Source organism: Plodia interpunctella, chromosome 8, assembly GCF_027563975.2.
Source record: "Plodia interpunctella isolate USDA-ARS_2022_Savannah chromosome 8, ilPloInte3.2, whole genome shotgun sequence".
NCBI classification, from domain to species: Eukaryota; Metazoa; Arthropoda; class Insecta; order Lepidoptera; family Pyralidae; genus Plodia; species Plodia interpunctella.
Window position 1 is genome coordinate 9,573,919 of NC_071301.1, and position 26,492 is coordinate 9,600,410.

The window sequence follows — 26,492 nt, forward strand, 5'->3', positions numbered from 1 at the left end:
GACGATCGCCACGCGCGCATCACGTATCGACGCCACTCCGGAAAACGCGCGACAAAAATGTTTACGCGAAAACTTATTTTAATACGCAGAAAATAATTACGCGTGTGATCGATTGCTCTAATTTTTGTGCCTGAAGTGATTACATGAACTTGTGTATAAAATAACTAAATTATGGACTCCAAAACCCCGACCAGCTCGTCGCCACCGCCGCGGCCCGTAAAGAAGGAGAATGAAGAAGAAATCAAGGTAAGTAACTCGAAACATTTCCCTGACATTGACGTGAATTTCCTTTGGAGAATCATCTTGTTACCGCGTCGTGTTATTGGCAGCCGGCCTGTTTGATGAAACGTCTCGTCTGGTAACTCGAGATCACGGAGTCGTATTTTTAAATTCGATATTTCGTTCTTGCGGGAGGGGGATCTACAAAGGGCGGGGTTATTCCAGTGAATAAATTATGCCGTATACGGTTACAATATTAATTACGTTTTGCTATACACAATAAAACGCGTGTAATATCACGTTTTCGAGGTCTTTTCCAGCCATTAAAGAGTGTAACGCGACACCTGAAGCGCGCTCGGGTCGCTGTAACCGGAGTGGTTGGATGTTTTGATAATAGATATAGGCGGCGGCTGGTGTGCGAGCGTGCTGACTAGTGCGCCCTGTGTGTGTGTGCGTGAGGGTAATTTTAGACGTTCCTTTGCTCTAAACGTAACTCGAGATCGTCCCAGGCAGGCCGCAAGCCGACTCTTGAATTTATTGTTTTCATGTGATTATTACCGATGGACGTAAGGCAGGCGTAACCGCGGAATCGTGGATTTTCGCCTGTCGCCACTACGTAACGCGCTTTTATTTTGGCGCCACGCAAATAGTTTGACATGTCAATAACCCCATCACTGTCCACGCACGATGACGTCACGGGACACCCGCGAAGTGTGTGAAGGTTTGGGGCCGATCTAATTTATAGTATCGCTAACGTGCGCGGCCTCAATAGCTGGCCGTGTGTAATGGGTTTTATTTTCGTGGATTTCAGGCAATTTAAAATAGAAAAGAAATAGCGAGAGGGTGGGCTGTGCGGACTTCTGTCAAAGATTGTTCCTAATGTATGGATAAATTGAATTTATAATACAAACCTTGAGCGACGAGCAGCATCATCCTCGTACTTAAAAATATAGACTTCCTCCTACTTAAAAAAATTATAGAGACAGTATCACGTCTGTGTCCCGTGCGGGGTAGTCAGAGCCAGAGGTTGCGAAACTTGAAGGCATAGTTAACCACACAGCCTGTGTGGTGCTGGAATTGAGAAAAATCGAAGAGGGCTATAGAGTGGTCATGTTTTTTGCTTTGAGTGGAGATTCACAAATTTCAAAACCTTAAAAGTAGTAATTTACAAATATAATTTTAATAACAAACAACAAACTTCGAACTAGTATGTTAAAAACAACAAAAACAATTCTAGGAAGATTGGATTGGAGCTAAAGAGTTCCAATTTCAAAATGTAACACTGTATTGAAACAGAAACATTATAGTATCGATGCTGTAAGGTAATATAAAATTCCTCCTACTTAAAAAAATATATAGACACAGTATCACGTCTGTGTCCCGTGCGAGGTAGTCAGAGCCAGAGGTTGCGAAACTTGAAGGCATAGTTAACCACACAGCCTGTGTGGTGCTGGAATTGAGAAAAATCGAAGAGGGCTATAGATAAACTGTTTTGTTACATGTCTGTTAGTCAAAGTGACTGATATCAGTTCTGTAACCTTTTATAGTGCATTTGTAAACTATTACATGCTATACCTGTATTAATTATACATACATAGCATTCTCTGTATGATCCAATGGTTGATGGTTTTTTAATGCTTTTAGCATTAAGTCCACCTTTCGTTCTTTATAAATTGTGTACAATCTGACATTCTGACAATTTGATATTATACTTAGTAGCACACGAAGGAAAGATAAATATCGTAAAAGCAATTGACTAACATAGAAATCTTGTATCTCCAATCCTAAACTGGCAATATTTCGATCAAAAATATCCCATAATGATGCACCATCACGAAATCACGAGGAATCGTGATGTCAATAATTTACTAGCCCTTTTCGTTCTAAATGCAAATTGCAGTATCAAAATGCAAGTGATGCATGTCATGGAATAAGCATTCGGAAATTGAGGTATAGTTGAGACGGTTTACGACAATCTGATGGTACCTAACACGCGAGTGTGTTGACACACTGGTTGACAGTTTAAGTTCACCAGTGTGTATGCGATAACTTGCCACTAGACGTGGTGGGTAGACGTCATGTCAGATGCGTTTAGGACGACTTAAACAAAATCTGACACCAATGTTAGAAAATAACACACTCGAAAAGAAGGAATAGATTTTATCGGTTTTTAAATACAGATTTTTTTTTAAATACAGAAATTATACAATACTATTAATCGAATCCCGTTATTCATAAAAAAAAAAATAAAGCACACTTTAAGTTTAATAACACTATAATAATGTGTTGCATCTTTGCATTGGTTACGTTACATTCCTATACGGAACCAAGTCAACATGACTCGATCGTCTACCGCAACGCCATTACGACATCAAAGCAAGCATCAAAATCATATCGCATGAGACATGCGGGATGCAATGAATGCGTTTATTGGGCCAAGGTCTCTTCAAGGAGCTCGGAAAACAGTCGGGCCATTATTAAACTTTTTAAACGATCACCTAGCCTTACATTCTAACCTATAAATTCTTTAAGCAAATTTTTTCACCATCGCACTTTACAATATTTGATATTGACGACAGAAATAGACAAAATAAACTTTAGTTTTATATCTTTTTATGAATAAAAGGGTAAGCCTACAACTTGGCAAACTTATCGGGCCCGATGACTTCGGAGATTGCCCCTAAATGAGAAAAATAAAATAAAAATTTGACAATGTCCTTAAAATCCGTTTATTATTTTTTAAATACTACACAATGAGGATTACTTTATGATTTGTTAACATTGTAAAACTGTTCACTATCAGGTCACCACTGACATGTCCACCATATGAGCAATCAGCTGGTCATCGAAACCACACCTTCTACATTCATTGTATAATGTTATCCCCTTTGTCACAAGATAATATAATAATTACAATATAAGGTAACACGAACAAACATGGAAAGTCAACGCGGGTGTGATGGGCAACTCGATAGCCAGTTGTAACCGACACCGCGATGCGATGCATTGTACATCTTTGGCCAAAGATTAACTGATGATGTACGAGCATTGGATGTTGTCTCACTGAGGCAAGCTAATTCTGAGTTAATAAAACAGAAATTTCGAGTTAATTATCCTATTTATATTTCAATTCAAGTAATACTTAGTTATTGTACATCAAATCATCACAAAAACACATCGTCATTGGGTCTCTAAATATTGATTCTCGATCGACTGACCACAAAAATCTATGTCACTCAATTACAAAACACAATGTAACACATTCATAGCAGATTAAAATATTATAAATTAGATTTCAACGCCCAATTAAATAATGTAACAGTCACAATGGGCGGCCATTTTGGCAGTCCTCCTGACTTGCTCTTTATCTTCGTCTCATTTTAATTTAGTGCTTGCTGTGCGTGATAAAATTAGACTTGTTTTTAAGGTCTTTCGCTGAAGGTGAATTTGACTTTGGTAAACAAATCCTATGACAACAGAACATATTTTAGTTACGCACGCACGAGTCCTGAGCAAATTTATCCACAAGACCAGACCAAATACACATGCAGGGAGACACTTAACGGCTCATAACAGTAATAGTAAAAAAAGGAATAGTAATAAAATTAGATAGGTATCTATTACTACTCGTATAACTGTGATACTGATTTTTAAGATGAGAGTTTTCCAAAAGGTACCTTTAAATTTTCGTTTGTTGTAAATATTAAGTTTGCTGTAAGTATTAAATTATTATTTTGACAATGTAAAGATTGATAATATAATATTTTGTTTTTGTTTGGAACTAAAAAAGAATAAACAAAGAAATGATCTAGATTCTAGATCATTTCTTTTTTTATTGACCCCCCCCCCCAAACAGACATTTGTAAAAAACACGAATAATAAATATTTAAAATTCACGCTAATCTATTCTGCAACTTCATACGAATTGCATAATCTTTGACCGAGGGGGGTGAATATACACCACCTAGCAGCCACGGGTGGTGTGCGTGAAGGTATCAAATGTCTCCATTTGCAATAGAACCTTATTGTTCAGAGCATAAAGTTCAAATTCCACTGGCAAAGCTGTTCAAAATAACAGACTGATAAATCTAGCTCTGACCTTAGATTTGAATGCAGCTTTGTTAGAATAATACGATGCGAATGTCTCAATATCAAGTTCGTTAGGTTTGGTGAATATATGATAGAATAACTACCTAGAACCTAGTTTAAGAAGATCACTGGAGGTTGGTCTATGGTCACGGGAATTCAAATTCAAATTTCAATTTAGAATGATATACCTACATTACTTCTTGACGTCAAACTGTAAGGAATAACCATAGATAAAATACATGGGAATGACATAATAATATGATCAAAACATAATTTTCTTATTTGTTTGTTTATATAAAAAATGTTGGTGGCTTCATGTTTCTAATCCTATTATTATCTTGTTTCTGTTTCTAAAGTCCTAGTTTTCCGAAGAAATAAAAATAAAATAAATAAAATTATTGGAATAATAAAACATCACTCGACATTAAATGACGGATAAGAATACTCTCGATAGTTTTATGCAGATCATTAGACGTCAGCAAATTTCTTTGATTTGCTCTGTTTTGAGGAGTACTCTATTCTCCCGTGGATGTCATACGACTGAAAGCTTTGACAGCAGATGGACAACAACACCGTTCCCAAAGATGATGTATCATACTTACGGCTGATCGTAAAATCACAGTTAAATCCTCCCAATTTTTTTTTAATGGAAACATCGTCTAATAAAATCACGCTCAAGTGTGAATTTCACGACTGTTTGAACGCGGCGTGTAGCGTTTCATTAGTGACGCATATTTTTTAAAATAAAGGATCATTTTTTATAAAGAATATTTTTTTATAACGAATCATTTTTATAAAGAATCATTTTTTTATAAAGAATATATTTTTTTAATTAAACATTTATAAAATAAACATTGTACCAGTTCTTTACTTATTTATATAATAGGGTAATTAAATTGATTACTGTGTATGGTATAATTTAATAAACACTAATGACATCTCGCGGGGGAGTTCAAAACGGTCGTGAAATTCACCCTCAAATGAAAGATACACGCAGGTGGCTCCCATTGGTTGGATTGCCTCAGCAAAGTCCTGAGTATTGCAGTTGTAGCTATTTTGTTACCACGGATTGTTGCAGACGGCTCCAGTTTCACTAAAATGGACGTCAAACAGCGGTGGGTGACGCACGCGCGTCAAATAACGGCGCTCGGAGACCTTAATTATACCAGATCGTGTTCGAGGATACTGGACAAAGCCATATACTTCGTCCATAAATTAAAAAGCATTTTGAAACTTTTCGTCTTGTTTTTTGGTTCTGAAATATTGTTGTCTCCCTTATCTGAGCACTATGCCGGTTGATTCTCTCTACGTGGAGTATCGGAACCCAGGGACTACTTTCCTATAATTTTCTCCTCAACTTCACACGGTTTTTAGCATCCTTAGTTGCCCGACAGATATAAGAACATTGTTCTTATCTGTGAGTTGCCCTCATTATTCTGACATAATACAACATTGCAACAAAGTTTAGATTTCTTCTAATTTAGTATTAGATTTCCTATTTTATTTAGACATCATGGAAATTTTTAAGAGCTAGGCTCATGTCTGTGTAGTTCTAGTAATTACTTTCCATTGTCAGTTGTTTCTCTTCTTGATAAGACACGACACTCACCTTTTTCCATTCATTTGCCGCATACAACAAGTAACGCCACGATTATAAAAGTCAATCCACGGAAAAGTATATCTGCATAATAGGCGACAGGCTATCAAAGCAACCTGTCCCTGATGAATCTCAATTCGACCTTCGCTTCAGATTTTCTAAGATTCGCACGAAGATGTAGATGGCTCTGTCTTGTAAGACAGACAGACGAGATCACTACATATCACTACATAGTATAAAACCAAGTCGCTACCCGCTGTCTGTCTGTTCTTATCTATGCTTGGATCTTTGAAAGTACGCTACGGATTTTGATGCGGGTTTATTAAATACATTTCTGAGGAAGATTTATGTGTATAATTTATTATGGTTTTCCCAAGTGAAGCCGGAACGGGTCGCTAGTACTGTATAAAATAAAGTTAAATCAGAAAATAATATTTACGATAAAAACCCGACACACAGCGTGTCGGGTTACACCGAAATTAACGGCGATGCCGCGTCGGGTGTCGGCGCTGAAATAATTAAACCCGGCTATTGAAACCTCTGCCGATCTTCTCAAATTTATACACTAATTAGAATCGTTTTAATTAAACTAAAAAATACCCGAGCTACAGCGTCGAATTTAATACGTGAATTTGATATTTTCGGTAAGTACCTACCCAGTGTTGTTGTTTCGGTATCCATGAGAATTTTCTAAGAAATATGCTACTTTATGTGGTTTGGATTGCCAAATTATAATCCAATCATTGGATTCGAGAAATAAATAGTTTATTGGATACCCTACAAACACTTACTTATAATCTAATGTGTAGATTTGTTTCCGTACTAGTAATAGAGCATCCTACCAAATTGAGACTCACCCGAATCTGCATGGGACAATTAGGATTATTTTGTTGGTGGTTTTCTGACTGACAATGAAATTTAGAATATACGAAATAAATATAACTGTAAGTGTGTAAGCTACAAGTAAGTTAAGACATGTAATAAAAGATTGGACTTTACCGGTTGGCCATGTTCATCGATTAATCGAAAGTTTTTTTGAAACAATATCGATTTATGTCCAGCAATCGAAGCAGGCCTCCTCCGCCACACAATATCATTGTAACACGATCTCACATTCAAACAATTTTAATAACAACCGCAGTTTTGTAAAGCAATACGTAATGTGTTTGGGGCGGGTAACTGTAGAGCCACAGTAAACCCTATGACACACTGTTGCAGCGATATTCGTATACTCGTACCTATATCGGTTTACAGAACGGTTATTTCTCGCATCCTTACATAAAGAAATCCTTACATAAATAAATATATTGGGACAAATCACACAGATTGAGCTAGTCCCAAAGTAAGTTCGAGACTTGTGTTATGGGATACTAACTCAACGATACTATATTTTATAATAAATACATATATAAATCAACATCCAAGACCCGGGCCAATCAGAAAAAGACCATTTTCCATCATGACCCGACCGGGGATCGAACCCGGGACCTCTCGGTTCAGTGGCAAGAACCTTACCACTGCGCCACCGAGGTTGTCAAAAAGATGTCCTGTCGCCTATACTGCGTATCGCGTCTATCTGTATGAACGCTATAAACTCAAATCTTATTTCACTAATAGTGTGATTTCTGAAGAAGGTTTGATTGACCCGACTGACCGACCCGATGACCCGAGCGAAGTCTGGACAGTCCGCTACTAATATTATAAAGTTCACTTATCTAAACCAAGCTTTGAAAGTACATAAGTTATCTTAATCATACCTTATATTACCACGCCAAGAACGTTGTACCGGCTGATATTTAAGATATTTACCATTAAGTTGTGTAAATAAATAGGTAAGGTAAGAAGAAAACGCAGGAGAAACGTTAAAATTATATTGTTAATTCACCAACAAATTCTGTTGTTAACTCACCCTTGCCGTGCCAACTACAATAAGAAGAGACGACATTTTAGTGTTTAATTCTCTTAGTGGTGTAGATGTTGAAATGTTTTTAGTAAGTATATAAATGTTAATTTACCGTGTATTTAAAGTACTCTCTATCAATTACCGTAATTTAACGCTAAACGTAGACTTTCCTTATATAAAAACTGCCTCCAGCCTCCTTGTGGCCAATATTACGTCGATGCTGATGGGATCCCGACTTTGATGTAATAGATTAAAGCGCTGCATCGATTAGACGTCGATTATCTAATTAATTATTTTTAACTTAATTATCGTTTATGAAATTGCAAAATATTTATATAAATGTAACCACTGACTGCGGATTTTAGCTCTAACGTGGATATGGTTAAGTTTGTGCCAAATTTGTAGATGCTAAAAAAAGAAATTTACTTCCATTTTGCTTTTATTAGTGGGAACCAAAATTGGCTTTCCGATTTTAATTTTAAGCGACTATTCTGTATGTTGGTTCTCTTAAGAATAATTAAATAAATATCTATGAAAAAGATGTAAATTTTCCCAAAAGAATCTCCATCGCTTTCTGTAGCGATGTATGATAGGGTTTATGTAAAACGATAGTGGGCTAAAAGCGACCTGTCCGAATCCACTAGATACGTCATAGCCAGTGTACGATTACATATTGCAAAGGCTTTATTTATTGGTGAAAATATTCGCTCTTTTTAGCTAAGGACGTTTTGATGACACTTGATACTTTAGTACACATATCATATTTTATCTGTGTATGCGATGAGTTATTTTATCTGATGATGAATAAAGTAGGTACATAAACCTTCTATATTCATCATCACATCAGTTCTTTATAACCAAAATTTAATTTAATTAGTCGACAATAACATAGACTCAAAACTAACTGTAAACTAAGCATTATACTGGAGCATGAACTTGCGAATGTCAATAAATTTATTACTTTGCTTTTTTAAAAACAATAGATAAGTACATACAAATAACTGTCACACTATAACGATAGTACCTAGTTAATACACTATAATAGTAACCCGGTCAGGTAAAGGGTTGATAGATAGGAATTAAAATCCGTTAGTTAAATGTTAGTAGGTAAGTTTGCTGCTTTTACAGTTTGACGTACTTCCGAAATTGTCTGATAGGTAATTTACTTAGGTTACCTACCTAGTTTTTACTTAGTGTTATTTAGGAGGAACCAACTCTGTAGACATAGAAACACGTCCTTGCGAACTTTCTCAATGTAACTTGACACTGAAACATCGGCGTGCCATTAGACGCCGCGCGGAAACCTGATACCGTCTGATGGTACTCGATAGCGGGTCCACGGTTTTACTTGACAAAGTGCCTCCTCGCACGTGGGGACCACTAACTTGTCAAAAATAAATTAAAAAAAAAACTCACAGATGATCAGGGAAGGGTTTACGCTCAAATTAGTTTATTTAAGTTTATTGTACGAAAAGTAAGTACATAAACTACTAATTTATTTCCAAGAGTATATATATGCCATATCATATGTCTCTGATAAGAATGCAAAAGCGGTGAAAACTTGCATTTCATTATCAATCTGCCCTGGTTTTATTTAAAATTGTTCTTCTACAGTGTAGTCTATTTAGTTCAGCATAAGTTGAATAAGTCATCAAAGTTTAAAGAGATTTCAGACGTATAGCATCGATATCTGGTCGTAAACCTTCAGCGGTTACGAGTGAATAATATAGTTACACTTCAATCATAACCTTGCCGCCAAAATTATTTGTATAACAGCTATTTTTTACCACGCCACAAGTCCAGAAAAAGCCAAACATACAAAAACACTAGTCACCATTCCCTTGTGTCCACGTAACCCGACTCCAGTGAGCGCCATCGGAGACTGCCGTCACTATAATAATCTTTGAAACCCAACACCGACCTTTATGTTATTTTCGTCTCCATCCACGATAATTTCACCGGATTCCACTCCCCGATATGCACTTTTACGTGTAAATGTAATAAAATGTGTAATTAGGTAAATATAAACGTAGTTTTTAATAAATTTCGAAAAGGACGTTCTCAATTTTCCTTTTAAGCATCAAGTTTGATAAAATTTAACCAACAGACCGTGGCCTCTTAGTAAAATTGTATCAAAGGTCAGTGTAGATACTTAAAGCATTATCAATTGTTCACGTTTTGGTTTCACATGTACTTAAAAATTTCTGAACTAACCATATTAAAGATTAAGAACTATTAACGATTTTAATTCTAACATTTTTCATAGGATCTAATATGATTTGTGAAGTAGATACAGACCTGCGGATGAACTCATATATTTTTAGGGACAAAGTGAAAACTGAAAGTTAAGAATTTAAAATAACTAATGAGGCACCTACATGCTTCGACAGACGAAAAATTCCACAAACACATGTACATGCGGTCGTGAATTCAAGACATTTTTGGAAAGACCGGTTATTGAACAAAGTAAACATCTCCCTTATAAATTCCGTCAAATATTCGCACGGATATCACTACAGCATTGTACAGTCAACAGTACATAAACCTTACCAAATTGACCTTTGTTGCCTTTACTTCAAGTTTCATAGTTGGCTGCTGTACATGCAGCTAAATGTCAACAGTTTTATATAATCTGTTGGTACCACACCGCTATTTATTTCCCGACATTTGATACCGATGGCATTTCATTATAGAAAGTAGTTCCGGTCACCTCTCATGGTGGATAAAATATTAGAAATTATAATCATTTATCTAACTATCTAACTAAATTTGTTAAATGCTAGTTTGTTGTTAATTTCGGGGGAATTACCTAAGACCTAAGAATTTGACAACTTTCCAGTTATTTCGGTTTGATGACGGAGACTCCGTTGATTAGTTACCTATAAATTTAATGTAGTTACATAATCTGTTAGCAAAAACGTCATTTTCAGGGGGAAACTCTGTAAGTTGCAGAGTTTCTTTAATCATTATCATCTTATCTCTAGTTTTACAGTAGTCTTCAGTATTATCCATGATACTATCACCACGCTGGGTCAAGATCTTTCTTTTCATACTATCTCTCTCTCATCTTATTCCCTGTTCCTTCCTCAGCTGTTCTACCACGGAGCCCAGGGTCCGCTTTCCTACTTTTTCGTCTCCATTTCGCACTGTCGTCGGCATCCCAAGTAGTCAGACCTTTTGCTCGCATATCATCCTTGTCGACGACAATATCTTTCTTATAATTCGGTTGGTCATTACTAACTTTTAGAAGTAACTTTTTAGTAAAGTAAATTTGATTTCAAAACGGGGCTAATCATTAACGCTTGTACTAAAACAAATATTTCTTCAGAAGATTCCAAAAGCCATCTCCGACATTTTCGCACGGGTATCAATCACTGCATGTTTGCAGCCGCTGTGTCGCGCGTATTTGTCGTCATATGATACCAATTATTGATGCCATTGGATTCCTTAGAATATTAATTGATGTGTGGACGAAAACTGAAGTAAAACATAACTTTGCTTTTAAAGATCTACTTATTTGTAAATGTTGAGAAGAGTATTATAGTCTTTATATATAAGGTCTAGGTAATGTATATGTATGGTGGTGTGCACCAATTGATATACAACACGGCCAAGCAACTAGCTAGATGAATGAAAGTCTGCATTAGATTTGGCCGAGTGTCTATAGATATCGTCACCATCCAACCAAGCCAATAACACGATTTTTAACCATCTACTACTTGATTTAGTTGTAGTGTTTACAGAGAGATAGAAAGAAATCCTTTATTTGACTTACACACAATACACAAAAAATGTCTATCAAAAAGGGATGCTTGTTCGCAACACATTTGGTTGGAACTGGAACCGACGAGGAGTATTTATATAAATGAATTTTAACCTTTGTAAACTTAAATCAGACAGTTAGAAACCAACAAAATAATAGAGAAAACTTAAAAAAAATAGCTCTGTGAAATCAAAATATTCGCATTCATTACGCAGAATCTCGTTTCTAAAGTTCTCAATCAACGTGTTCCCACAAGTTACAAAGCAAGCGAGCGCTCGAGTAGTGTTTCATCTCGGGTTTCCGTCAATCGATTACGTTTCACATGTTTCTCATTATAACGTCTGGTGCGAAACAAAGCGGGTGTCGGGTTGCAGTGCATTACTCCTGACTCCATACAGAATGCTTGATGTGCAGAGTCAAAGCCGTGTCGCGCGCGCCTAACCAAGACGTACGGGAATATTTTTCAAGAATTTTGCACGTATTATAAAATATATTTTATTTGCAAAACACGTGTAATGTATAAAAAATAAAATAATATGTGTGTTTGATACATAAAAAAATAGTACTGCAAATTATATAGTCACAACTACGTTGAATACTAAAACAACGTTAACCTGAAGTTCTATAATTATATGATAATGATAAAGACTGCAACATGGAACACCATTTTATGTTATTTGCTCACAACTTCCACTGGTTGCCAGATCTTCTTGTCAAGTACATATATGTTATGTATGTAAGATAGGACGATGAAAACTTTTGGTCGCTTCTTATAGATATAAATTAATGAAATTATGATGATTTTTCAGAGAAATCTTAAAACAAATTTTAATATTTTTTGTGATCGTTATCAGTATTATAAATCTCATTTAGATTTTAAGTTCTAAAAACAAAAAGTTTTGAACTAATCCTGTTTAAAACTTCACTATATTTCAGAATAATTTTCGAACTTGACGTTCTTAACTGGTTTATTTCTGATCAAATTTAAGTTTGTGCTGCTATCTGATCCAACACCGAAAGACTTGTTTTGGTCATGAGAGAGCCTCACTTTCGGCGAGACTGTTTTACTGGCAACACCGTAATCCAGGCTCCTTTGAAAACCGACGCCGACCGTGTATGCTTTTATAAAGGATTTTCGTGATGAAACGTCAAGCTCCCGTTGGAAATTACCGTGAGAATAGTCACTTCAAATTACGAGAGAATACCGATTAGCTTTATTAGTACGAAATACTAGGATGGGATTTTTCTTTTTAGCATGACTTAGTGTAGTCATTTCTTTAAAATTTCATAAGGCAAGCGTAGTATATTGCAATTAGGTACCTATGTGTAATGCTATGTAAGTGCAATGTACCTTGTTTTTACTCTTAAAAAGCTAGAAATGTAGTCTTTTGCTGGAAACTACTCGTATTGACCAAAGAATCGAACCTGGGTTCGATTCGCTACACCAAAAGGATCTGAAACTCTCAAACGTGTTGTATTCATAGGCTTACTTAGGTGTAGTAATGTAATTACCTATGTCTTATTGATCCATCATAATTTACATCAATGCTATTAGTTTTGTCATTAAATGAAAAAATAAAATACAGATATTATATTTCATCAATGTATCTAAAATAATAATTTAATAATCGTAATAATACAAATTGCAGACCATATGCCGCGGTCCCCCTCGTCGTGAACATGCGGGGATCGGGTGTCGTCGCTATAAATATACGACTGAAGTCCAGTATTGCCATTTGTAGATCAAATTCGCAATCAAGAATGTAATGATTTTCATAAAGGGCGGACCAAAGAGAAACCAACGTGTTCGATATTCTAATTTTCAAAATTTGTTAAATGTGATCCTGATCATAGGAAAGTTTAAAGAAAAACTTGACTAGAACAATGCAAATTAAAAATATTTAAATTTCCAACGTCACAGTGTAAAATTTAACACACATTAAATTTTATTCGGGGACATGTTTCCAATAGCATGAGTTTATAGATTATTTTTTTTTGCTGTGGTAATCAAATCATACATTTTGTGGTATCAGTATGAAGAAATATTTATATTACGGAACCAATCGAGCATATACCCATTGACTTAAGTTAATTCATCGTGACATGTTTAACATTAATTTCTATTGACTACTGGCAATGAAATGGTCTTCAGATACAATTTCTAAATCTGATTTTATTACAAATACGATGGTTGCATGAAGTAAGTAATTGGCTGTTGGTAATCGATATGTTGTGTCGTGTGTCATGTTTCAAAAATTTTATTATGTTGAAATTTTCCAGGTACTTAATAAATTCAATATTTAAGTAGATATAAAACATCTGTTTAAAGAATTAATGTATTAAATGAATATTATATTATTAAAAAAAATAAAAAATATTAAAAATAAAATATATATATTAATAAAAAAAATAAAAAATATCCGTCACAATTTTTAGTGACACTCACTAAAGACCGTGATGGATATTTTTTATTTTTCAATAAAATTTTACAGATTTCCATGACACTAAAAGTCGTGTATTAACGTGCGTGGTTATTAATATTCAGACTACACCTTCAAAATTACCATAAACTCCTTTGACAAATCTTAAGTGTAAAGGGGTATAAATAAATATATAAGTAACAGTGGTAATTCTCAGCAATGAGATATTACTGAGATCTTATTTCATCTCTAAGAATAGTCCCGCAACCGAGCCACGCGCCCGGCACTCAGTTCTCCCAACATTCAAAGATACAGGTTACTCAAATGTCTAGACAGGACAGTTTCTTATTATTAATATTGAAAGTACTTAATAATGATTTGAAAAAACACCTTGTCTTACCGGAACAGCGTTCTTAACCACTGAGCTACTCGTATAAATTAAATTATAAATTATATCGATGTGAAACACAATTAACTTATTTACTTGCTAATGTGTACAAATGTTCATGTTAGTCATTTGAATATCCTTACATATCCTATTACCTAAGTGATAAATACTATTGTGTGTGATAGATATCAAGAGGAGATCCTCTTTATGTTTATTCTTCTTCACATATCTACGCCCGCATATGTAGCTAAATATAACCAAAAGTGTAACAGCCGTTTACATAGTCGACTTTTTCTGTGATCATCATTAATTGAATTCAAACGTAATAACAACACCTATATAAATGTGAGTGCTAATTGCTGATGGGTCCACTTTCGCCATTAGCCGCGTCTGTTAATTTTGATGTCTATGTTTATAAGCTAATTATTTTGAAACGCGCAACCGGTCGCTGCAAATAGTCCGGCTTTGAAACGCGATAGCGAACTGTATAAACTGCTACTCAAACAATAAAATAACGTTGTACTTTACGTAAATTCACACATCTATATAAATATTATAAGTGATAAAATTTGTACAGACAGACAGTACTCAGACAGGCAGTAGCCTGTCTGTTACATATTCGCACGGTTAATCTAATGCGGGGCCGATTTAAAAAAAAATTGAATAGATATAGTTGTAATGATCCTTATGTCAATATGTCGGATTCTAAGCAACGCATCGCGATGAAACCTATACCAGATTTTAAGTCAGACTATCTACAATCCAACTGTGAAACCGCATCAATTTCCATGCAGTAGTTTTTACGTGATACGCGAAAAAACATACTGACAGATAGACAAGAATTCTAAAAAAAAAACTGTTTTGGCCTCTTACTCCCATAATAACCCCTTTTTATTCAATTTTTAATTACCCATAATTATTTTTCTTTAATATTTTCTATGTACAGACGTAGCCCATTTAGTTTTGTTCCATGTATAGATTTCCACATTGAAAGCTTGCAAAATCCAACGACATTTACCTTTACTACTAAAACCAATAACAAAATATAACACGTAACTAGTTTTGAACGCCGTATTTGTTTCCGTACATTAGCGTGACTATCATTTTACAAGGCATTAGGTAAATTATAAGCTTCACTAGTCGCTGTAATCGGATATGTTTGCAGTGTGCCGTCTCGGCTCCATTGCCACAGTGTAGCGAAATAGAGGAATAGACCAACTTATGAAACGCGAATTGGTGAGACTATGTTTAAAATGTTGTAAAGTGTTGTAAGTAATGTTGTAAATTTGATAGCACGATCCGAATGGGACAATATGCAAGATCGAGACTTAATCTGTGGCATGTAAAGCTTGTGAGCATTGTAACAGTCAACCTTTGAGTCATACAGAGAATGCTATGAGGGTGAAAAATATAAAATCTGCAGGTATCAAGATAGAAAAATATTTGTTTAAACAAATTTTGAGTATTCTACAAGATTATAATCTATCTCAATATAATTATGACATTTGGAATCAAGTTTCGTTACTTTTGCCCGCGGCTGGAGTTAGCAAATTGCTTTAATACCTAGAAATAGTATGATTTACTGGATGTAAAATATAAAGGTCAATAATAATAATATACGTTAGAAAAAAAGATCAATGTACTGATATTTTTAAACTGTAAACGACCTAATGAATGACGTGTCCCTTCCAGTCGGTGACACAGTGACGGTGTGTTGTGGCCACTAGTTCTTTAGCCATCAGGTCATTGGGTCACCATACCACCACTTGTGTTCACCTCAATATTGTGTAATTTATACATACACGTCTAAGAACTAAGGAGTGAACAGGTTCTGAAAGTATTATGAGTGTACCTAATGAAAAGTTTCGAAAATAAAATATGTTACAAGCCAGCTTCTAAGATCTGCCTCACCTATATTTCTGACAGTGTTTCCAAAATCAATCATTTATAAAATTCACATTACCACAGTTTAGATCGATTATTTTAAAGTTAAGTTTTTGTGGAGAAAAAAAGATATATATTATTTTAAAGTTAGTAAAAATAATTCTTATAAATAAAATTTGAATGACAGCGCGGTTGCAGCGGTCGATACGCTCTGAGAAACACTTGCGCTAAGTTATAGTAATAATTGTAGTTATGTGTTCAAAACGCGACAGTTTAAAAAAAAATCCTCACATACCTTTTGATGATTATGAAACATCTACAGAAAAATGCCATATAACTTGATACATAAGTAAATAAACTTATAATAAAATACATAAACTCCGTATTGGGCAAGCCCGCAGCGCCGCCAATACCGCCATTAAAATTAACCCGTATAGTGTTACAACAATATAATTTTCCCACAGTCACCTCGGTTTCTGGTAACATTCAGTCTGTTGTTGAATTTGAAAGTTAAGACGATCATCTGTGAAACGATAGGTCCCAGGTTCGAATCCTTCTAGTACCAATACGAGTCGTGCATGCAAATCAATTTTAAGGCAGATATTTCAATCGACTGATCTGAAATGTAACTTACACGTTCAATTCGAATGACATGCATTGTTACGATCATGACCTGATGGTGCTTCACCGGGATCGGCTCTCGACGAGGGAACACCTCAACGGATTACTGCACGGATTCCATGATTTTTGTTTCACGTATTGAATGCAAATATATATCTTTGACAACAATAAAAGCGTGTGTCAAAAATTTTTCTTTTTTGTAAAATACTTTGAAAATACATATAGAGCGCGTTGAAATCTTTTACACAGAAAATTTTCTAAGAAAATAGAATACTTAAAATCACTTATACTCAAAAATCAGCTACCTTTATATAATATTACCTGCATCCCGAGGCTTCTGTCCTGTGGGCATTTCGGGATAAAATGCATGTGTTATTCCAGGTTATATTCTACCCGTGTACCAAAATTTCATAACAATCGGTCCAGTGGATTTTGCGTGAAAGAGTAACAGAAGTTTGCGTGTATGTATGTTACATGCACATAAACTTTCGCATTTACAATATTTTTAGAAATATTGCGGATTCTTCTGTTGTACATTGTGTCGATTGTGGCGGCTCTATAAAGTTTAGTGGATAAACCAATTTCTAAGAATAAACATATTTAAAAGATATTATATAAATTCATTAAAAGTTAATTCTTCTTCATAGTCGTATTCCTCATGGTTGAGGGTCGTGGTTATTACGTGGAATGAAACACACACAACAACTTTCTTGGCATTATTAATGGAGTGGTTTGCCATTGCCTTCATTTCACACACAAGTTAATGAGAATCAACCAGTGTCCAGGTTTCCTTACGATGTTTTCCTTCACCGGAAGCAAGTGGTGGTCTATGAAAACTACTATACATGAGTCAGATTGGTATACAAAATTATATGGCACGAGTAGGATTCGAACCTGGGACCTTTCGATACACACACAGGTAGGCGTCTTAACCATTACACCACCACCGCTTCCGAATTAAGTTAAAAGTTAATGAAATCATCCATATATCCTTACATATTATAAAACAAACCTCCTCTAACGTGTCTGTCTATCTGTACGCGATAAACTCAAAAACGAATTCACGGATTTTCACAATTAGATCATGTGATTCCTGAGGAAGGTTCAGGTATATAATTTATTATGTTTTTAACCGAGCCAAGCCGGGACAGGGCGCTAGTGGTGAATAAATTAACAAAATATGGCGCAGGTCACGCGGTCACGGTAACCCCAGACCACGATATTCAATATAAAGCGAATGCTTTTAATGGCGGTAGCGATGGAAGGTAAATTTAGGAGCGTTCGACACCCGACACCGACCCACGCACGGACACGATTATATCGACATATACCGCATTCGGGCATAAAAGTTATGCAGTCGAGTGATACATCTATAAGTGACTAGCTGTTAACCGCGGCTTAGCCCACTTAAATGCCCGATGAAATGAAATGAATGATAGTTGAAATAAAATATCTATATCGCATTTAAAATGTATACAGCGCCATCTAGTGTTTTTATGATTAGCGCCACCTCGCTATAAAAGAATACAGGTTTTTCGCAAATCCCACGGGAACATGTTTTTTCCGGGTACCCTCTGTCCTTCTCCATATTCTTAATTATATGTATGCGTAATTTCAAGAAGATTTGTTGAGTAAAAAACGCGTGAAGAGGACAAACAAATAAACAAAGTTACTTTAGCATTTAAAATAATAGTTGGGATAAGGAAACAACAGATAGACTAAAGTACGTGTTGGGTATAGTTTATTGATATTAAAGAATTGCAAAAATTGTGCGGCTTGTGGTTCCGCCCTATAAGCACTCTATCCTCGCTAAGCGACACATAGGAGCTCATCATCATCATTATATCAAGTGTGTTATTGTGTCAGATTTTATTCAAGTCGCCTAAAGGCATTTGACATGACTTTTACGACTACTTACCGCCATCTTGTGGCAGGTAGTCGCATACACACTAGGCAGTCGCATATACTGTCAACTAGTGTGCAGGTTTCCTTACGATGTTTTCCTTCACCGGAAGCCTGTGGTGGACTATGAAAACTACTATATATGAGTCAGATTTACCAATTGTACCATTATTGTTTGGATTGGACATCTGGTCAGGCCTGATGGGCAAGTCCAAGCGGGAATATAAATCAGAGCCGCATCTTAATTTTTTTTATAATTTCTTTTTTCTCCGACCCCAGGTTTCGCGGCGTCACAGCCTCGAATAAAACCGGGGACATGCGAAGATTAAAGAAAGATAACAGACTTGTACAGAAAATCAATTTTGAATAAACAGTAATACTTTTTAATTATCTCCGAGTGTAACGTTACTAATTAATACGAAATGCAATGTTAAATATTCCATGCTTCGGATGCATCATTTGCGAAGGATGATCGAGTAAAATTCGCATAATGGCCACAAGTGTTATGTTTCTGCTCTTCCGTGGATTTTAGTGATAATTATTACACAACACTATACAGCGACCTGCAATGTTTCGGTTATATTATTACAAGTATTTGTAATATTTATATTCAAGTTTTTTCAAGATATTATTGTTCACTTTGTCGGCGTGATTAATGTGTATACCCAAATGACAGCATAAAAGCAGTGTAGAAATAGTTATACTTAAGTTTTGTAAAAAGGGAAATATGTCATGTGGGTACTTTTATAATTAATCAGTTACTATCCAGACACTGTCTTATTCATTACGTTACAAAAATGTACCTACGTTTCTTATGGGAAATAGTCTTATTTAGCAAAAAATAACACACAATAAATAATTTTAAAGATACCATAACTTATATTATAATGTTAATGCCTTGGATAAAATAAAAATATATATAAAAATAATAATACACATAGAATATTTACGTAGACAATTTGGACGTGTTATCAGCGAAGGCTTCATTATGTGTGTAACGCAATCTGCTTGACACTAAAGCTGGATTTAATTAAACTGACAAGGATCTAGGGTAACAGTCCACCAAGATGACCAGTCGCCATAATTGGGCTCCGGTTACTGAGGGAAAACCTTCACAATTATAAATTACAAGATTTTATAAACATAAGACTTTGCCTTTGCGGAAACAGAAGGTTTCTTACAATCTAAGTATATAGGTTATTTAAAATTTATAGTGGAAAAGCTTTTGCCTCCTCATAGTGTCGTTGTCCATTAATTTATTTGAGGATCGTTCGTTGTTCTTGTGCATTTTTAAGGGTCATCGGTCAGAGTCAATAGGTTTTTTTACATTTATATCGGCTAGTATTTTTACATAAAGATTAGTATTATCTATGTATGATTAAAACAATAAAGTCCTAAAAATACGAGATGCTTATATGAATATATAGATATATAATATAGATGTATGATGTTATATGGATATATAATATAGATGATTATAAATATCAGAATTCAAAACAATAGAAAATATTAATATTTTTGTCACTTACTAATTTTGCTCAAGAATACATAATTATATACCTACATGAAAGAAAACAAACGTAATTCCGCGATTTGGGTCACTCTTGTAATATTTTATGAGTTCATTAGTAAAATAGCGATTGATGTCAAAATATTAATTCGGAGTAACAAAATTGGCATTATAAATTGCAAATGAAATTATGTGGGATGGATGATTGTGATTATAATAGAACCATGTCCTACATTTATTTAAATATTTTACAAAAGAATTACAACCAACCCACACACATTTCTAGTCGACGTCAACCATACCTAGGTACGTGAGTAGGATAGTTAGGCGATTATAGTGAAAGTTTATTTACTCTAGTCTAGACGGAATTCTAAGAAATGTAAATAAAACACGCCTGTGATGTTTACATAATTAAAGAAGTTGTAAAGGTATTCCTGATTTTGACGTCGTCGCACCCGGAAAAGGTGAAGTTACTGATATTTCATGAAAGGTAACTTACTTGATATTTTGCCACGTAAATGACACAAATACTTCCCCCGTTTTGTACCTACTTACTTCCAAAACGTCTCATGCCGAGACGTTTTATATATCGCTCGAATTTATTACAGTAATCACCGGCAATAAAATTCGTAGTAAGCAGGTCACAAGATCTCGATTTATTTTGTATAATGTTTGTGTAAAAATAACGATCGTATTCATGTCGTCGTATGGGTAAAAAAATGTAAACATGAAACTTGCGTGGGTCTTGTAATTATGTATGGGAAATGAGTAGATATATATCTACCTATATACTATTACTGTCTGTCTCTTGTATCCTTATGTAATTATATAAACTATTACCTATTCAAATGCATTTTCTTTTCTTCTTGAAATTGTGACAGACACATAACTGTTCTAATAAGTATCTGAAATACGTTGATGAGTTCTATCCCCTGGCAATATTAGGTTCCGCGTCCGTGTTAGGTGTCATTTTATTTTCTTAGCATACCTAATATATTTGCATCCATCTGACTTACTGTTGTCTTTTGAGTGTCATCTATTGAGGTATTACTTTCGTCATAAGTGCGGCTGGCGTGACTCTGCATATAGAGACGCTTTCGGCATTCGCACTCAGGCCCTCCGGAAGATTTGTAATGATGAACAGACGTCATACATTAAATAAATATTCAAAATTACCGTAAAATTTTCAGGAGTTCGCGGAGACAGCCATGAACGAACTTCTGGGCTGGTACGGCTATGAGCGGCTGGAGTTACGACGCTGGGCCGCCTCCCGCGCGACTGACGGCAGTCCAGACCAAGCTAACGACCTGAAGAATAAAGGTAACTAGGTACTTTCTTGGTCTTCTTTAATACTGAAACCTATATTAAGAGCACGTATGGCATATAAGATATTTCTCTTCTTATAGTGACCTTCATGGTTTTGACTTCTGTGACACCATGATAGGCTTGGACGATAAGACCGAGAGACCAGCAGACGTCAGAAACGATAAGACGACATGACAAAATTACCGATACTAAACTTGGCGCCCATCATTACCAATTTTACGATTAGCTTATATACTCCTATAACCACATACTTTGAACAAAGGAAATTCTGTATGTAGGTACACATGTAGTTATGTTTTACCGACACTCTATTGCATTATGCCCATATATTTTGCAGAAAATAGGGAAAACATGTAGAAATATTGCCCCTATCACCATTTAGTCACCATCACCTATCACTTTACCAACTAATTTATCAAATATTTACTTCGAAATTGAACAATCATCATCAAGTAAAATTCTGAGTAAATCCACCCTTCGTTCATACAGCTGTAGTTCTTTGAAAAGTTACGTTTATAAATTGACCCTCCGGCGCTTTTGGCGGGAAATTATAGCGATTGCCCTCTGCCCATATCACAGTTGGATACTCACTAATGATTTCGTTCCGGGAATAGATTTCAACTATTTTGTTTTTGATAAATAGGCAAAAGTAAGTAACTGTTTTTATTAAATTGAAAGCTTCAAAATTTTGATTAATGATGACGAACTTTTGATGAATGTTGTATATTTTAAAATTTTTCAATATGTTGTCTTTCATATATTGATAAGGTGTTCTTGAATTTGAGACTTAACAAATTGAGAATTCATCTGCCATGTATTGGATACCGGTGGTAACATGGTAGATGATTTATTATTGACAGAATACCAATGTATCTATTTGGTACCTACTTGAAGGCAAATGCTTGCTTGAATAAACTATGTGTGGATGTAGGGAATGTGTTGAGAGGATGAATAAATCTAATGGAGAAAAGATGCTAGGGTTTGTAATTGTTAGTTGATGTTGTTGTTAGCTCTGCGGGTTATAGGTACCTACTTAATACTCTGTGTCTGTAATTCTTAATTAGACTCTGCACGCGTGGTACGAGAGTTTTATTACACAGCTGTATTGTATTTCTGAAATTATATCGCCTTTACGAGCGTTGTCGAAGGAATTTTATGTTTATGGAGCTTATTTATTACCTAACGGCGTAACACTTATATCTAATTGCAGTTTTAGTAACGTTAATTTTACATATCATAAAGGAGTCCTGTAGTTTCTTCCTGTTTGTGAATTTTCTCTAAAAATGTTAACATATCTTTGAGTTTTAAAATTGATTTAATTAATTGTGAGGCGCGATGAGTGGTGCAGTTCCTGAATATTGTGTCTGCATTTGCAATTTATGAAAAAAATCAATCAGCAGTGTACGTATACCCATTTTCCTTAATTTTTTTAACAGAACCAAACTAGTAGTGCCTGATGGCCTATACAGGTGCCCCTTACGGCTAAGACTCCGTGACTATTTGTCGGATTGTCATCCTACAGTTACGCCATTGCTTTCCAGTATTACAGTAAAAGTTTAAACTTTGTTTAAAACTTCTAACTATTGAAGCCAAAGCGGCGGTAATCATATCAATCCAAAAACCTTAGAAGCACCTAGGTATGTTAGCAGCAAAAATACATTGGTTCGGTAATTTTCATCGGCAAATTCTCACGGGACCGAAGGCCTGGCGTGCAGATATTAATTTATACAAACAGAATCGAATAACAACAATAAGTATACATAATCGATCGTTGTCTTGTCATCTCGGGTATCGAGTCTCGTTGCCGTGTTATTTTACCCGACAACGGAAATTAATAAGCATAACCTAACGAGCTATCATCGGCCATCGCTTGTTATAATGGGAACGTATACAATTACAGGGTTTTTTTTTATTAGAAAACTCTTATCATTTGAGGATTAATTGGACATTGATATATTGCAATAATAGTCAGAGTCGAGACTAAATCGAGAAAAAGATGGATCGAGTTCGCTTACTTTAGACTCATTTATTTACACAATCAATACGTGTAGGTAGCTTTTGAAAATATTGTTAGAATATTGAATAAATACACGGGAACTTAAACTTTCAAGAAATATATTCTTCTTTTGACTGGGAAAACAAGTTCAGAAAAGATTTTCTTTGGAGTCATCATAATAAAGCTGCTATATTTATGTAAAAACTAAAATCAATTAATTCTTCTTCTTCTTCTTCTTCTAGCCGTTTCTACATTTTACCGTAGATTTTTTTCTTCTTTTTTGTCGTTCTAAGTTCTCTTATTATCTTCTTCTGTCTTAGATAAAACTTATACCTAATACTTTTTTCTTTAATTTTCCTTAATTTTTTTCTTTCTCACAGTTTATTTAGACGACAGATAAAAACTAATCCATTATTTCTGAATTCCAGACGAATGCTCATGGTGCAATAAGAGCATCACTGGCGAGGGCGGAGCCCTACAGCAGGCAGGGGCTGCGTTCTGCTCCGAGCTGTGCTTCAGCCAGTCTCGGAGGGCCAACTTCAAGCGGGCCAAAACGTGTGACTGGTGCCGACACGTCCGGCATACTGTGGCTTACGTCGATTTCCAGGTAGTTAGTATCATTATTATATGATGGCCCTGATTCGACGAATAAATGATTTTATCCATCACTTCATTTTCATAAAACGATACAATCTAAAGAAAAAAGTACATAAATTTAAAGAAAAACCTGTTTAAAATCACTGATATCTCTTTAAATCTTGTTACTAACATTTATTTTTCTCATTTCAGGACGGTGCTACGCAGCTTCAGTTTTGTTCCGACAAATGCCTAAACCAGTACAAGATGCACATATTTTGTCGCGAGACACAGGCGCACCTCGATCTTAATCCTCACTTAGTGAGCGCCGCCTCAACGTCCAACCTAATCACACCAGAGCTATGGCTGAAGAACTGCAAAAGCAGATCAGCCTCACCCACGTCAGAAAGATCTGGATCCCCAAATCCTGAAACTACAAAACAAACCAATCCAGAAAAAATAGAAGAACACAAAATACAGAAAGTTCAAATACGTAAATCGCCACCATTGCCACTCATAACTGTAGCTCCGACAGAAAAACTGATGAAGCCAAAGGGATCTTCGGAAGAAAGAATTCCGCCCCAAAAAGCGCCGGAGACGAAAAAAGAAACTATTAAAGGAACAAAGATGAATTTGCGAAAGCGGAGGACGTCGAAATGCTCAGCTACAGTGACATCCCAAACTGTGAGGCGGCAGACGTCAACGCCGAAGGCGCAAGATCTACGAATGTGTAGCCCTTCAGTGGACGGGTCTTCCCCTGCTTCTACCACGGGGCACAGTGCCATTCACTCCCCACCGCATCCCGTTAATCCCCACCCCCCGCCTCCACACTTTCCTAACCCTATGTTTGGGATGCCACCGCCAGTTTTCATGGACACGGGTCCAGGCAATGAACATAGGCATCCAATATTTCCTCCGAGACTAAATTTCATGCCACGACCAGGCATGCCGATGCCCCATGAAAGGCCACGAATTCCACCGCCTCCTAATTTCCCACCAGCTTTCGGCCAAGCGCCTCCTGTCACTGTTTTAGTTCCCTATCCTGTTGTATTACCTATTCCTCTTCCTATCCCTATCCCGATACCTATAACCTCATTTATACAAGCACACTGCGCAAATAAAGTCAAAACTGAAGTTAGGAATGATGATAATGATGCACCCTTAGATTTTACAATTAATAGTGATAAAAACAAAGAAAGAGAAGGTAGTGAAACGAACGTTAGCGAAAATCTTACGGAATCTACAGATGACAAAACCGTTGATCATGAAGAAAATAAAGACTTGAATGATCGTTTGGAAAATGAAGAACAAACTGAAGGTGAAAGTACTGAAGGAGGCAATCCCGAGCAAACATTGCCCAAATTTAAAATTACTAGGCTAGGGAATAAAATGGCGAAAATTGTAACAAAACCCAGGGAGCCCACAGAAGCGCCAAGACCGTTACGAAAACGTCGGAGATTGGTGGACGTGGCCGCGGAGGACGAAGCCCTCATTCCAAAAACACGTAAAATTGTTCAAGTTTAACATCTCCTAATAAAAATCTAATTAATGTCATAATTTCAATAGTCTTCATACATATCACAAAAACACGATACCTAATCAACAGCGTTCAATAACCTGTGAATTTGCTAGTCTTTAGCGGTAAGATTTAATCTTTTTATCATAATCGCAGGGCCACTAACATAAATACAGATTATACCTAATTCTAAGTATAATAAAAGGGTTGTGGCTCTGTCAAATCGTTAGACGCATTGTAAATGTGATATTAGTAACTTATTATTAACGTCTATGTATTACATGTAATAAAGTATTAATAATTAAAGTGGTGATTTTTAATTTCGCTGAAATTATTAAGTAACCAAATAAATAAAATGAATATCTACCGTCGAACGACCTTTGTCTTATATATAAATAGAATGCTCACTATTACGATTAAACACTTGTTAAAACACAGAATTTATGAATCACCAAAACACTGTATCGTATCCATAGCGAAGTAATTTACATTGGTATTTCGTATCGTATGTGTTATTACTAAATTCATGTTCGACATGGGCAAAAGACGTGTTATTGTCGTAGAAAACGAATAAATAGGTGTTCGGCAAAAATATTAATACTAATAAGTTTGTCACGGGGCGCCAGTGCGCAAAAATTGTCCTTAAAACATGTGAAAACGGAAAAATACCTACCAGGTGAAAAAATAATATTATATATTTATATTTTGAACACATGTGAGACTACCACAAAATACATTGATATCTTAAATATTTCGAATTAGATGTTGTCCGGGGCTTCGCT

The 26,492-nt window shown here is 35.5% G+C and overlaps 1 protein-coding gene across 2 annotated transcripts; it reads left to right on the top strand.

Moving 5' to 3' along the window:
• On the top strand, positions 1-26,016 carry Sobp (Sine oculis-binding protein). 2 transcript variants are annotated; one of them, XM_053748981.2, is made up of 4 exons: positions 1-246; positions 21,487-21,616; positions 24,047-24,228; positions 24,408-26,016. In XM_053748981.2, exons 1-4 carry the CDS (start codon positions 172-174, stop codon positions 25,716-25,718), a joined length of 1,698 nt encoding a protein of 565 aa, XP_053604956.1. In that variant the 5' UTR covers positions 1-171; the 3' UTR covers positions 25,719-26,016. The 2 variants fall into 2 exon arrangements, with proteins under 2 accessions (XP_053604956.1, XP_053604957.1); XM_053748982.2 differs by having other exon boundaries at positions 3-246; positions 24,047-24,225.
• The last annotated feature ends 476 nt before the right edge of the window (positions 26,017-26,492 follow it).